The 14,949-nt window shown below is 43.6% G+C and overlaps 1 protein-coding gene across 2 annotated transcripts in view; it reads right to left on the bottom strand.

Annotated features, from left to right (window-relative positions):
* SLC1A2 (solute carrier family 1 member 2) overlaps positions 1 to 10,387 on the bottom strand; it is a 129,506-nt gene extending 119,119 nt beyond the window's left edge. The window contains exon 1 of one of the 2 annotated variants that reach the window (XM_056527870.1): positions 9,932 to 10,387. In XM_056527870.1, the coding sequence (XP_056383845.1) occupies positions 9,932 to 9,948 (17 nt within the window). In that variant the 5' untranslated portion in view covers positions 9,949 to 10,387. The remainder of the gene's footprint in view (positions 1 to 9,931) is intronic. The other variant, XM_056527869.1, reaches the window with a different exon arrangement.
* Between the last annotated feature and the right edge of the window lie 4,562 nt (positions 10,388 to 14,949).

Here is a 14,949-nt window from a genome sequence, read left to right on the forward strand (position 1 = left end):
TCCCAGCGGTCAGACCCCCTGCAATCACAAACTTATACGCTTTGCTGTGCTTTTTTTTTTTTTTTTTTTTTGCTGGACTACCTCGGAGAAAAAAAATACTACATGTCCAATATGGACACAGGATGGAACCCATTCAAGTCAATGGGATCAGTCAGGACATGGCTATATCTGGGCAAAGAGTCTGTTCGGTACGGTTGCTTGGCAACGAACGGACCCTGAATGGAGAAAAGCGATAATGTGATTGTAGCCTTAAAGGGGTACTCCACTGCCCAGCATTCGGAAATAAATGTTTTGAATGCTGTTTTCATGCTGCTGGGGTCGGTCTTGCCCCTCCTGACATCACGGCCATGCCCCCTCAATGCAAGTCTATGGGAGGGAGCGTGCCAGTGGAGTACCCCTTTAAAATTACAGCTGATTATAAGGGCCACAGAAGGGATCATTCAAAGGTTAGGTTACGCTGCACCGTGTCAGAGCTAAGGCACCTGAATGGGATCCTGTTGCGGCTCACAAGTGGCAGCGACTGCGACCCAACAGTTGCAAGAAATCTATCTTGTGGCGCAACCCGTCCCGGCCTCAGCCTAACAAAAAAAGGGTTGTCCATAGAGGACTTTTTTGGAAAAAGAAAGTGACAACCAGACGGGGAACATTATCCATGGTAGCTCCCCAACCACTACAGACATACACGATAGACAGAAGAGGGTTGATGGATTAATCGCTGAATAAACAATCGTCTGTGGAACAATCGTTTCAGCCTAGGCCATGTTCACACAATGTAAAAAAGAACAATGCCCATTTTTTGTCCACTTTTGGTCCGATTATACGGTGTGTGAACATGGCCTGAACGTGACAATACACATCTTAGTCCATATTGGCTATTACAGTCTTTCATAATGGATATGCATTGATGAGTGACACCAGGCAAAAAAACTTGTCGAATGATAGTTTAGATTTGTGGTCTCCAAACCACGGCCGTCCGGATGTTGCAAAACTACAACTCAAACTAAAACAGCTGTTGGCTGTCCCGGCATGCCGGAAGTTGTAGTTTTGCAACATTCGGAGGTTCACAGTTTGGAGACCCCTGCTGTAGAACAGGGCCTGCTCTGCCTATAGGCAAAATAGGCAGCCGCCTAGAGCGCACTCTTGATGGGGACGCAGTACAGCCATAAATTTTGCCAGCATCTGAAGCACCAGCCCATCCATGCAGTGTGTCACCCCAGTAGTAAGGTGGGGTGTGTCAAAGGGCGGAGCCAACGGACGAGGTCAAGGAAAGGCAAAATTACCCCCCCCCCCCGGGAAGGTCCCTTTATTCCCAACCCTCTTTTGATGTCCAATACGTGAGACAACCCCATAAAAAAAAATGGGACTGTAGAGAGAAATTATACAACCATTAGGGACACTGCCTTCTGAGAAGTCAAAGAACTTTTTGGAAAAAAAATGTCTTGCACATGTTGGACACTATGGTGCCGCCTGTCCACATGTTGGTTGAACATCATAAATTGTAGTGTTACGGTCGTCTCCTGTGACAGCAGGAATCTGGGACTTCTGGTACGTCAGATTTTTGAAGTCCCAAACTATCGCCACCCACTCAGCCTTCATGTCAGAGTCGTAGCTTGTAGCTTCTGGGCCCCGATGCAGAATCTGCAACAGGGCCCCATATGCCAAATATAATACTGGTCTCAAATGTACAACACAAATAGAGAAACACAGCCGCACATCCACCATTTGTATTTTGATCTATTTGCTTCTCAGCATAATTTAAAAAGCTAACAGGTTGTTATTATACATTTTGATCAAAAAGTACAAGCCCACTCGCCGCGTCAAAGCCACCTAGTCAGAGTGGGTCCCTAACCTAACACTGGCGACCACTGCCTCCGAGACACCATGCCCACAGGGGAAACGACCCAGTGGCCAGGCAGCCCCACTACTGCCCGACCAAGCCCCTGGCCACACCACCCCACAGACAAAGCATCACAGGAATAATGGCCGTCACAGAGCACCACACCAGTGTGAACACCTACCATGTGCTCCCAGGTGTTTTTAATAGGCATGAGACTGCATAAGGGTTTCCTCCTAGCATTCTCCCAGCCCTCTGGCAGGGAGCACATGGTAGGTGTTCACACAGGTGTGGTGCTCTGTGGGGGCCATTGTTTCTGTGATGCTTTGTCTGTGGGGTGGTGCAGCCCAGAGCCAGGGGCTTGGTCGGGCAGCAGTGGGGCTCACCGCCGGGCACTACGCCAGTATTAGGTTAGGGACCCACTCTGACTAGGTGGCCTTGATGTGGCGAGTGGGCTTGTACTTTTTGATCAAAATGTATAATAACAACCTGTTAGTTTTTTAAATTATGCTGAAAGGCAAGTAGATCAAAATACAAATGGTGGATGCGCGGTTATGCTTCTCTATTTGTGTTATAGTACTAGTCTCTTATAGGGCAAAGGTGTTTTGGGGCACACCTGGCACCAGGGCCCCGGTGTGATTGCTACCTCTATAGCTATGCCCCTGAGTCTAGTATATTGTCCATCACTGTCTCCAACGACTGAAAAGTAGAGGTGACCGCAAGGCCTAATTCATGGGGCCTTACATGTTATACTGAGATGGTTAGTCCTTTTTCCAAATCTAAGAAAAGTCTGACTGGCCAACATTGAAAAATCTTGAGTAGTCACTCAAGTCCTTGTGGTTTAGTCACTGTTTGACTATTTGCCATCACGTTGACACAGGGCTGGTTCAAGTACTTTTAGCACCCAAGGCGAAAGCTAATTTTACCGCTCCTTGACCCCACCCATTGTCTCCGCCCTTTGACACGCCCCACCTTACTACTGGGGTGACACATTGTAACAAATCCCACTCCTGTGACGGTGGTTCTGGCTGGGTGGGTGATTCGGATGCAAGTGCTTCAGATGCTGGCGGGTTACTAACTTGAGCGGTGCCTATAGGCAGAACCGGCCCTGGTTGGCTCAGTGATCATTACTGGAACCTATGTCTGCTTTGCGCCGCGGTTTATTGGGCAAAAGGATTATAGGGCACACTTGAGAGAGGGACTAAGCCAAGTTCATCTTCTGTTCCCCAGTTCAGAACATGGTGGCCAGGGTTTAAGTCCTGCAGGAACGCATGGAAACTGAGTTTCTGAACTTTTTCCACATCAGGAATACCGGTCCCATTAGTAGGAGTCCTGCAAGACCAGCCCTTGAGTGGAAAGCCCTTGAGTGGGTGAATTCCAGTTTTTCCCAGGACTTGACCCACAGAATAAGGGATAAGTAGCTGATCGCTGTGGGGGGTGATGGCTGGGATCACGGAGACGGGACCTGGTGCTCAGTGAGGAACCTGTGCTGCGGCCATTACGTGCTTCGTTCATTCCTATGGGAGCGCCGAAAAGACCCGAGTACAGTTCTCGGGAATCATCAGCACTCCCATAGGAATGAATGGAGCGCAAGCCATCTACCAGTAGAGGACACATGCTCCTCACTGAGAGTGGCGGGGTCCCGTCCTAGTGATCGCGGAGTGTCCCAGTGGTCAGATCCCCTGCGACCAGCTACTAATCCCCTCTCCTGTGGATAGGGGATGTTATTTTTCACCAGAATACTCTTTAATATACTTAATAATCTCTAGATTACATCTCCATCTGCTTCTTCTTTCATCTCGGTCATTCATGGTCCTACATATATTGATCAATCTCATCACACTTTGGCGACACCTAATTCTGGATCTATAAGCTAATTCATTCTTTCTAGCTTGCTGCGCTTTGTTTGATGTATTAATTATTTTCTTCTATGTTGTCCCAAGGAGTATGGAGGGAGCAGCTTTGAAGTGTCACCTTCTTCTAATGTCATGTTGTAAAGGATGGGAGGAATAGACCCCCAATGGGCTTTGAAGTGGGGGATGGGAATGCCACAGATTCAATTGATCTTTTCAGCTTTAGGCATCCAAATGAAGTGGAAAGTTCTTTTGAAGTGTTGGTAAGGTATAGGAGAGAACACATGTTTCCTTATGTATTACCCATTCCCACTTGGCCTGCTCACTTTAGTTCTTGGCTGCCCATGCGTTGTATTTTGGTGTGTTCTCACAAATTTATTATAATAATTTGCCTCCTACAGATGTAGGGGAGATGGGTTTGTCAGACTCAGAAGATCAACCAATAATCTACCCATGCCCAATGGTGTCACTGATCTGGAACCAAGGAAAATCCATTCAAATGCAAAACCAAAGTAAGGTATCATCATGAGTACCAATCGGACTTTATGTCAGATCTTCCCAACCTCACACTCAAGACTTTCTGTGGGATAAGATCAGTCAAACAAGGTCCAGAACATCCATTGTATTATTCATTTATTGTGTTATGTAGGGAGGCTAATGTTAGGGGGATTTGGTGACCTACGGTATTAGCCATACTGGGGCTTTCATAACGAAGGCCATAGAGGTAAGTCTTTCCAGGATTAAAGTAGTACTCTGCCCCTAGACATCTTATCTCCTATCCAAAGGATAGGGGATAAGATGTTTGATTGCGGGGGTCTCGCCACTGGGGACCTTCGCAATCTCTGCGGCAGCACCCCAAACATCCGGTGCACGAAGCAAACTTTGCTCCGTGCCGGATGACTGGCGATGCGGGGGTGGAGGCCCATGACGTCACAGTCACACCCCTCCCATAGACTTGCATTGAGGGGGCGTGACATCATGAGCGGGGCGTGGCTGTGACATCACGAGCCTCCGGCGTTGCACCTCACTCTCAAAACGAATGTCGGATGCAGCAGGGAGATCGTGGGGGTCCCCAGCGGCGGGACCCCCGCGATCAGACATTTTATCCCCTATCTTTTGGATAGGGGATAAGATGTCTAGGGACGGAGTACCCCTTTAAGAGAGTCAGCTTCTTATTTTGAAAAATGAGTGGGCAAAAAAAGAAGTAGCTGAGCGTAAAAATTGATGGAGTGTCTCGAAACAGCCTTATTGATTTCAACGGGCACAGTGTAATGCTTCATGACACCTTTGGAGGCGCCATAGGAGAATTCAACACCTACTGTTGGATTCTCCAATAGATCCCAGCTGATCACTAAAAAGACCCTGCCATGAACTTCGTATAATAAAGAATTGTCCCAATTGCACAATTCCATTTGAGTTCCAAACATCCTTGCCATGAACCTAAATATCTGGAATAGTTTCATGTTATCAAACCTAAGTTTTTTCTTTTGGACTGGGAATTTTACCTACCCCATTACGATATTAATCTCATTGATCTGGTAAGGCCATCTACCCCAGATGGCTTGTTAAGACAAGTGATGCACCTACCTTAGAGGCAGTCCAAACCATGGTTATATCATTCCTGTGCAACTAAGCACGGGGGCCCCATCAAATGGTGCCAACCTCCAAATGCTTTTTCACCATTCAGTTCACCAACCATGCCTTTGTCCCAGACAATAGGGGATCTGTGAAACACCTAGCTCCCCCATTGGGATTTTGCCAGGAGACCTTTCATACATTTTTTTGAGACATCAATAATTTAGGCCTATTCTCTATCCACAGCAAATCAGTGTGGGGTGGGCAAACATTGTGACCCCCGCTTATAATGAGAATAGAGGAAAAATGTCCAATGAATAGAGTACAGTATGGCCAGTGCTTTATCTCAGGGGCTTCAAAACATAGATGAGCTCAGCAATGTCCAGAAGCCCCATAGAGAATGAATGGAGCACAACCCGCACAGCGCTTCATTTCTTCAGGGGCCAATTTTCCTCTGTTCTCTTGATCAGTGGTGGTCCCAGCAATTGGATCCTCACCAATCAGCTTGTTCCCCAATATTTTGTGTATGGGGGATAACTATTTGAGTTTGGACTATTCCTTTAAGGTGGCAAAACATGTAAGACAAAGGTCGGCCCTATTGGCTGGTGCATAGGGCTTTCCCGACTCAACAGATGATCTTAGGGGAAAGAAGGAGGGGACTAGTTGAATTTTAACACCTGATCCTGACCCCTGTCTTAGCCCTCACTTCTGATTGACAAACACTCACACTCAGCAGAGTGAATATGGGGAGTTTATTAGGAAGAACTGATGTCCAAACTTTCACAAATCACATTTCGGCTTCTGCTACTAATATGCACACCTTCGGAATATAGTAGGTGACGATCTACAATCGGAGACATAATTGAAGCGCGTGAAGGCACCATGACACCATTGACTGCCAATTCTCCATGCAAGGACCCAATCAAAATTTTTGTAAGAACTTGAACGATTTGCCGTTGAAAAAAAAAAATAGTTACAGTCACAGTCAACTATCGACAAACCTTTCCAAAATAAACAACAGATCTCAATTTGGGGCACACTCAGGTCAAAGGCTATGGTGATGCCAAAAAAAAAAAAAAAATAATCCACCCCACCTTGGCCTGCTACCGGTAGATCGTGAAAAATGTCAGATGTCGTTCCTCGGCCTTTTGGCTAAGATCAAGTGTAGTACCTTCCTATTAGTTGGCGGTGTGGAAGACCACCAAGGCAGGATACGGGAACCACAAAGAATGGTGCAGGTATACCAGGGCCGGCTGTATGGCCAGGCGACGGGCCCTGAAGTGACCTGGATCTCGCCATAAGGTTCGGGTAGAGTGAAGGCCGAGGTGCAAAAGTGCCCTGGGAGTGGTGACCCCAGGGTGCCGGATCTCACTTGAATGCCGAACCGGTTTTACTGGCTCCTCAGTGGCAACTTGGTTAATGCCTAGTTGTTCGCCAGAAACACTTTTTGATCCCTGAGTAGCTTCGGCGAAGGGGGACACTGTCCCTGGAGCCTTACAGGTGCCTTTTGGCCCTGAGGCGAAGGGTTTGGTTTGTTGGGGGGCCTCTCTCCTGTTGGAGAAGGGCTTGCGATGGCCAACATCTTCATGCACGTTTTTTTTGTGTGAATACTTTTTACTCTTTTTACTCTCACTTGGGTGATTTGAGAGCAGGGACCTCGGCTTTCAAAATTAAAAATGTCAGAGATGATGGAAATCACATCTACCACTCGCCACCAATGGGAATGCATCATTTAAGTTCATATTTAAATGTCAAATTTTATTAATTATTCAATACATTTAATAAAGTATTATTTATTTATTTATTAAATTCATTAAATTATGAATATTAAATTTTTTTAAGTGATTGTACTAATTTCATTTAAACTGAATTATTGAATCATTAAATGAATAAATGAATTTGTTAATTCGTTAATGTATTTATTTCATTTCAAACTCAATGACTTTATTTTCTATTTTTCTTATTACCGAGAATTGAAGCGTTTTAATCGATACCTATACAGCAATGAATCGATCGACGTGACCGAGAAAGAAATGGCGTGTGAAAAATCAATCATTCCTGCTGTGATTTCCTAAGACAGTGTTTCCCAACCAGGGTGCCTGCAGCTGTTGCAAAACTACAACACCCAGCATGCCCGGACAGCCAGAGGCTGTCCGGGCATGCTGAGCGTTGTAGTTTTGCAACAGCTGAAGACACCCTGATTGGGAAACACTGCTGTAAGTGGCTCTGGAGAGGGTTCAAAGATGGGCAACCAGAGTAATACGGGGATGGGAGGACTACAGTACCCAGAAAGATTATCAGAATTAGGGTTACTTAGTTTAGAAAAAAGAAGGTTTAGGGGCAACCTAATAACTATGTATAAATATATCAGGGGACAGTACAGAGATCTCTCCATGATGTATTTATACCCAGGACTGTATCTATAACAAGGGGGTATCCTCTACGTCTAGAGGAAAGAAGGTTTCTACACCAGCACAGACGGGGGTTCTTTACTGTAAGAGCAGTGAGACTGTGGAATTCTCTCCCAGGGAAGGTGGTCATAGGAAACTCTGTAAAATAATTTAAAAGGGGTCTGGATGCATTTTTGGAGAATAATAACATTAAAGGTTATGGATTCTAGATCTATAGGGACAGAACATTGATCCAGGGATTTATTCTGATATTTGGAGTCGGGAAGGAATTTTTACCTCTAGTATGAGGGTTTTTTGCTTCCTCTGGATCAACTCAGTAGGGACTCATTGGGGATATAGGATGAACTTGATGGACTCTGGTCTTTTTTCAACCTTATGAACTATGTTACTATGTTATTAAGAAATTAGATTTGAAGATAGATCTGAGCCTTGGTCATACAGTGGACCAGTCTTTCCGTCTAGGACCAGATTATTAATGTGCACATTTTTCGAAAAGTCCAAAATAAATTATATCATTATTATTATTTTTTGTTTTTACAATTTTTATAATATAGTATTATATTATATATTTATATGAATATATATATATATATATATATATATATATATATATATATGTGTGTGTGTGTGTGTATATATATATATATATATATATATATATATATATATATATATATATTATGAATATATTAATATTAAAATAAAAATAAAAAATTAATAATAATATAATTTATTTTGGACTTTTCTAAAAATTTGCACATTAATAATCTGATCCTAGATGGAATTGCCATAATATAATAAAAAAATAAAATCTTTTGTTTTGCTTTGTGTTTTGTTTTTAACAGACACAAAAATGGAAAATACTGCCTCTAGTGGTCAAGTCGGGTAGTGAGCAATTAAAGACGGTGTGTACGACTCCATAGAAACACCTGGGGGGGGGGGGGTAGGCATGTTTAATGAAGTGGCGATCGATACAGAAAGCTTCTATGGCATCCAGTAAATTGTCCTAGATGTGACCTAACAACCCTGGTCCTACCTCCAAATCAGCAACACGGTATAGGTGGCGGCATTGTTCGCCGCCTGCTTTTGTTTAGTATTGTTTCTATTCTTTTTAATTTATGTGTTCAGATGCAACACGACTCTACATCTGCATATATATATATATATATATATATATATATATATATATATATATAAATATAATAGACCCTCCAAGTAGGGTCTATAGGTTCAAGCCCCTTCTTGATACTACAATTGTATTCCTGGTCTTAGTCTCACACTCTATTTGTATACATAGTCGAGATATATACATATATGTGTGTGTGTGTGTGTGTGTGTATATATATAGATAGATAGATATGTACGGTATATATTTGTATTAAATAGAGCCTCAAGGTAGGATCTATAGGTTCAAGACCTCTCCCGATACATCGAAAGGACTCCTATGTCTCATGTATTTGAAACCATCAGGCGGTGTAAAAAAAAAAAAAAGCGCATCTTCTCTGGCCCTTTGCCATCGCTGCCCCCGCGAGACCCGATCTCTTGGTAAAAAGTAATTGAATCATCCCTGATTGTGATAGTAAAAGTATTAATCTGAGTACAATCTGTGACCAATCCTCCCGAGACGTCTCGGCTCTTCCCAAGGAATATCAATGAACGAGGAACGTGGATAATATGGAGACATTACCATTATTTCGAAAATTGGTGAGAAATAAGTGCACGACCCTGGCGAGCTCTATCATTCTGACAACGGTTATGGCAATTTTTATCAATTAAATATCATTGTAGGAATCGGGGTGGGGGGAAGGAAGTTGGCATTAACTATCACAGAATTGTCAATCCAGCCCAATGATACAATGAACGAGATCTTTCGAAGGTGCATTAAGAAGAAGATCTAAATCAGGATCTGTTAAATTACCTTAAGATTAAGTCTGGTTCTTTAGACCCCCGGAGTTACAGACCGAGGGATCATAGACAAAACCTTTCGGTCTAAGACCAGGATCTATTGTGTGGAAGACGCGAAGAGAATCGAAACAGCTGTTCACAACAAAGACCCCTTAATGGGCTGTGTGTAGATGACTTCTATCCCCCCCGCTCCTTCCATCTCTAACCCGTTCTACTCATCTGTCTCGTAGTCAGTTCCCATTGTCTACCGGAACGGGAGTAATTCTCATTGTATGGCATTCAGGTCCACCTGGAGCAAAGTAGTGGCGAACCCTACGACAGAGATCTAACGGGAAGAAGAAGAGTCATCTCACCCTTCAGTGGACGTCATGATGTTTCGGGGTTCCGCGTCTTCTCCAAGAGGTCCCTGGGATCGGCGTTCACTTTAAAAGATCTTTGGGAAGTCCTTCAGTGGTGACATAAGACGTCTCAAATAATCCTCAGAGTTCCCCCAACCAAAAAAAAGACATAGGAACCGGGAGCACCTGCCTCTGCTCAATGTCTCTCCAGCATCCAGACCTGAAATGACTTGAGGGCTTGCACTGCCACCCCTGGTGAAGATTCAGCTCTCTTGGTCGATGCCAGAGGGGGAGGTGGACTTGTGGGTTTGCTTTGATCCTTTGCTTTCTCCTCTTCCAGGAGCACCGTGTTGACCTGCTGCTGACTAGAGCGGGATTGGAAGGTTTTAGTCTCCTAGCAGTGGATTTGCAGTCTATCCCTCTCTATTTTAGGCAGGGCTGACATCACTCGCTGTTACTCCTTTAAATCCTCAGCCTTCCCTAAGAGCATGCATAGCAATAGAGATCTCACTCTGAGCTGGGAATTCTCTGCCTGTGGTTAAATCCATCCTTACAGCATTCTCAGCATATGGATACGGAGATAAAGGAACCAAGATACACACAAAATAATTCACTATTCCCACATATATATATATATATATATATATATATATATATATTTATAAATAATACATGCCAAAATGTTATATAATATTTGTGTGTGTGTGTGTATATATATATATATATATTTGCGTGTGTGTATGTATATATATATATATATATATATATATATATATATTTGTGTGTATGTGTATATATATATATATATATATATATATATATATATATAAATAATATACATGTAAATATATATATATTTAATAAAATCATATATGTATATTTTAAAACAATTATATATGTAAAGATTTGTATGTGTGTGTATATATATATATATATATATATATATATATATATATATATATATATATAGCCAAGTAAATTAATTCCGCAGCACTCCAATATAAGGTGCAAAAAATGCTGGATTTATTAGCCTGGTGGCGTAGAGACGTTTTGGCTGCCCACTTGCAGCCTTTTTCAAGCTCCGGAGGAGCTTGAAAAAGGCTGCAAGTGGGCAGCCGAAACATCGCTACGCCGTCAGGCTAATAAATCCACCATTTTTTTGCACCTTATATTGGAGTGCTGCGGAATTAATTTATTTGGCTATCTACGATTGACCCGTAACCTGGGACAACAGCCCGCCAGCACCCATCACCATCCTCCCTTTTTTTGGTTGTGCTGCTTCAGTTTTTCCTATATATATATAACCGTATTTATCGGGGTATACCACGCACCGGCCTATAACACGCACCCTCATTTTACCAAGGATATTTGGGTAAAAAAAGTTTTTTACCCAAATATCCATGATAAAATGAGGGTGCGTGTGTGCGCGTGTATACCCCGATATACCCCCAGGAAAGGCAGGGGGAGAGAGGCCGTCGCTGCCCGCTTCTCTCCCCCTGCCTTTCCTGGGGTCTAGAGCGCTGCTGTCGGCCCGTTTCACCCCCTGGTTATCGGCGTCCCCAGCGTCGTTGCTATGCACGGCGAGGCGCTCTGACGTCATGCGCCGCGCCGTTCAGCGCATAGCAATGACGCCGGGGACGCACGACGGAGGCCTGGAGCAGCGCGGACCGGACTCAGGTAATTATGCCACCGGGGATGGGGGGAGGCAACGGGGCAGCGGCGCCGGCAATGGGTGCCGCTGCCCCTTCTCTCCCCCTGGCTGTCGGCGCCGCTTCTCTCCCCCTGGCTATCGGCGCCGGCACCGATAGTTAGGGGGACAGAACGGGCAGCGGCGCCGATAACCAGGGGGTGAAAAGGGCCGACAGCAGGGCTCTAGACCCCAGGAAAGGCAGGGGGAGAGAAGCGGGCAGCGATGGCCTCTCTCCCCCTGCCTTTCCTGGGGGTGTATCGGCGTATAACACACACACAGACTTTAGGCTAAAAATCTTTGCCTAAAAAGTGCGTGTTATACGCCGATAAATACGGTATTTTTTTCTATATTTTTTTCTTTTTTTTTTCTTTTTATATTAATAATACCAATATAGATATAGCTATATCTATATATACCAGTGGTCTCAAACTGTAGCCCTCCAGATGTTGGCTGTCCAGGCATGACTGGAGTTGAAGTTTTGCAACATCTGGAGGGCCACAGTTTGAGACCCCAGGTATATATAGATATATCTATATAGGTATTCTATATGACTTTGTTGGCTGTCCGGGCATGCTGGGAGTTGAAGTTTTGCAACATCTGGAGGGCCACAGTTCGAGACCACTGGTGTAGAGAGAAATCTATCAATCAAGGCCTACAGCGTTGGTTGGGGACCTCCATGATGACTCTTGGTTCAAGTACCATGAAAGAGCAGCCTGAATTTCCCAGTTGTCCGGGCATGCTGGGAGTGAAAACTTTGCAACAGCTGGAGGGCCACAGTTTAAGACCACTGATATATAGACACACACACACACGTGTGTGTATATATATATATATATATATATATATATATATATATATATATATTTTTTTTTTTTTTTTTTATTCATTTATATATTACAATAGGTTTATGTAAAATTTGGAAATTTTGTAAGAAAAAAGAGAGGAAATGGTTAAAATATTTTTGATGTTTTTGTTTTTAGTTGTCAAATCTTGCTATTTTTTTGTCCAATTTCTGTGCTGTTGCCTTGGTTAAATTTGTGCATGAAAATGAGCAGAATGAGCTGGGTAAGTGATTTTATTTAATTACTTAAAATAAAATAAAATCACTTATCCAGCTCATATAAGTGTCGGTATCTACAATGTTGAGCAAAAAGGGCTTCTAAGATTTCGAAGCCCCGTTGGGATCTGAACTGCAATACCAGGAATGGCCAGTGTGCAAGCGTGGCGCTGTTTCTGGGAATAAGCAAGACCATGTTTTTTTTTTTTCTTATAGAACCATTGAGAATTGAATGACCCTTGTCTATGGTCGTCTTCATTGAGTCGGCCAATGGTTAGTACTGCGCACGGCGAGCCTAGCCTGAAGCTGTTCTTTCTCATGAAATCCCAATTATTCTACCAAGAAAAAATCATCCATCAGCAAGAACGTGTCTGATTCTTTATTGGTAAATTACACAAGCCCATTCCACATCTTTTTCCCATCTCAGTAATTTTTACAGCTGGGGCTGAACGGGTCAGGTCAAGGCCCCCTGCTGCGTTGTGCCCCAGGCTGCTACCCCCCCATCACCCCCTACAATAATCTACTATACAATTCATATACTCAGCATTTTACATACCTGAGTAATTCCCCTGCATACATCTCTGATGCCATTAAAGGGGTACTCCGCTGCTCAGCGTTAGGAACAAACTGTTCCGAACGCTGGCGCCACGAGCTTGTGATGTCATAGCCCTGCCCCCTCATGACATCACACCCCGCCCCCTCAATTCAAGTCTATGGGAGGGGGCGTGACGGCCGTCACGCCCCCTCCCATAGACTTGCATCAAGGGGGCGGGGCTATGACGTAACGAGCTCCCGGCGCCGGCTCCAGCGTTCAGAACAGTTTGTTCCAAATGCTGAGCAGCGGAGTACCCCTTTAACTTTAGTATGTCATTTTGGGCCTAAATTTTTTGGGTAACCGCATGGATTGTTGAGTTCAATGGTGGAATTTAATGTTGTTGAGAAAAGTGCACTGTGAACTCCAGCGTTAAGCATATATCACCTATCTTGGATTGGTCATTAAAGGGGTACTCCACTGGAAAACATATATATATATATATATATATATATATATATATATATATATATTTTTTTTTTTATTTTTTTAAATCAACTGGTGCCAGAAAGTTAAGCAGATTTGTAAATTACTTCTATAAAAAAAAATCTTAATCCTTCCAGTACTTATCAGCTGCTGTATACTACAGAGGAAGTTCTTTTCTTTTTGAATTTCCTTTCTGTCTGACCACAGTGCTCTCTGCTGACACCTCTGTCCATTTTAGGAACTGTCCAGAGCTACTAAAACTGGACAGTTCCTGACATGAACAGAGGTGTCAGGAGAGAGCACTGTGGTCAGCCAGAAAGGAAATCCAAAAAGAAAAGAACTTCCTCTGTAGTATACAGCAGCTGATAAGTACTGGAAGGATCAAGATTTTTTATATAGAAGTAATTTACAAATCTGTTTAAATTTCTGGCATTAGATGATTTAAAAAAAAAAAAAAAAAAATTCCAGCGGAGTACCCCTTTAATGCTGCATTGGTGGGCAATGGAGAACCCTGTTCCTCTGTTTTCATTGGTGGTGTAGATCTTGAATGGAGCTCTAGGGGGCAAGATTGACTGCTGCGCCAAACTTCTCCCAGCTGTAGCCTTGCATCGATAGTCATCAGGAAGCCACATTCTGGCCATCAGTAAGGCCACTAGTCATTGGACCCCAATGAGCTAGAATAAAAGACTGTTCAGAGACACCATTTGGGGTTCCCCCGCACAAAGTCTACACCCTGGTGGGGGGCATTTAAAGGGTAAAATGTTAAAATGCCTTAGACTTTGTGGGGGAATTTAGGAAGACATCAATTTTATACACTGGTCTTAAAGGGGTACTCCGCCCCTAGACATCTTATCCCCTATCCAAAGGATTGTGGATAAGATGACTGATCATAGGGGTCCCGTTTAGAGCATCGGGGCAGCACAGGAGGCTCATGATCTCATGGCCGCGCCCCAATTTTGTCCTATTCTGACCCCTATAACTTTTTTATTTCTCCTTATACCGGGCCTGTATGTAACAGGACCATTTTTGTTTTGATGTGACTTTTTCATTGTTTTTTTTTTTTATTAAATTCGGGAGTTGCTGTTAGGTACTAACTACAACTCCCAGCATGTCCTGTGGCTCAACTGCTGCAGCTGGAATTGTAGTTTTGCAAGAGCTGGAGGCGCTCTGGTTGGGAAACACTGGTATAGTATATGATGCAACATTCCGGGAGAATGTTGCAGGGAGGAAGCTTGTGATGTCACGACCACGTTCTCTCAATGCAAGTC

Source organism: Hyla sarda, chromosome 6, assembly GCF_029499605.1.
Source record: "Hyla sarda isolate aHylSar1 chromosome 6, aHylSar1.hap1, whole genome shotgun sequence".
NCBI classification, from domain to species: Eukaryota; Metazoa; Chordata; class Amphibia; order Anura; family Hylidae; genus Hyla; species Hyla sarda.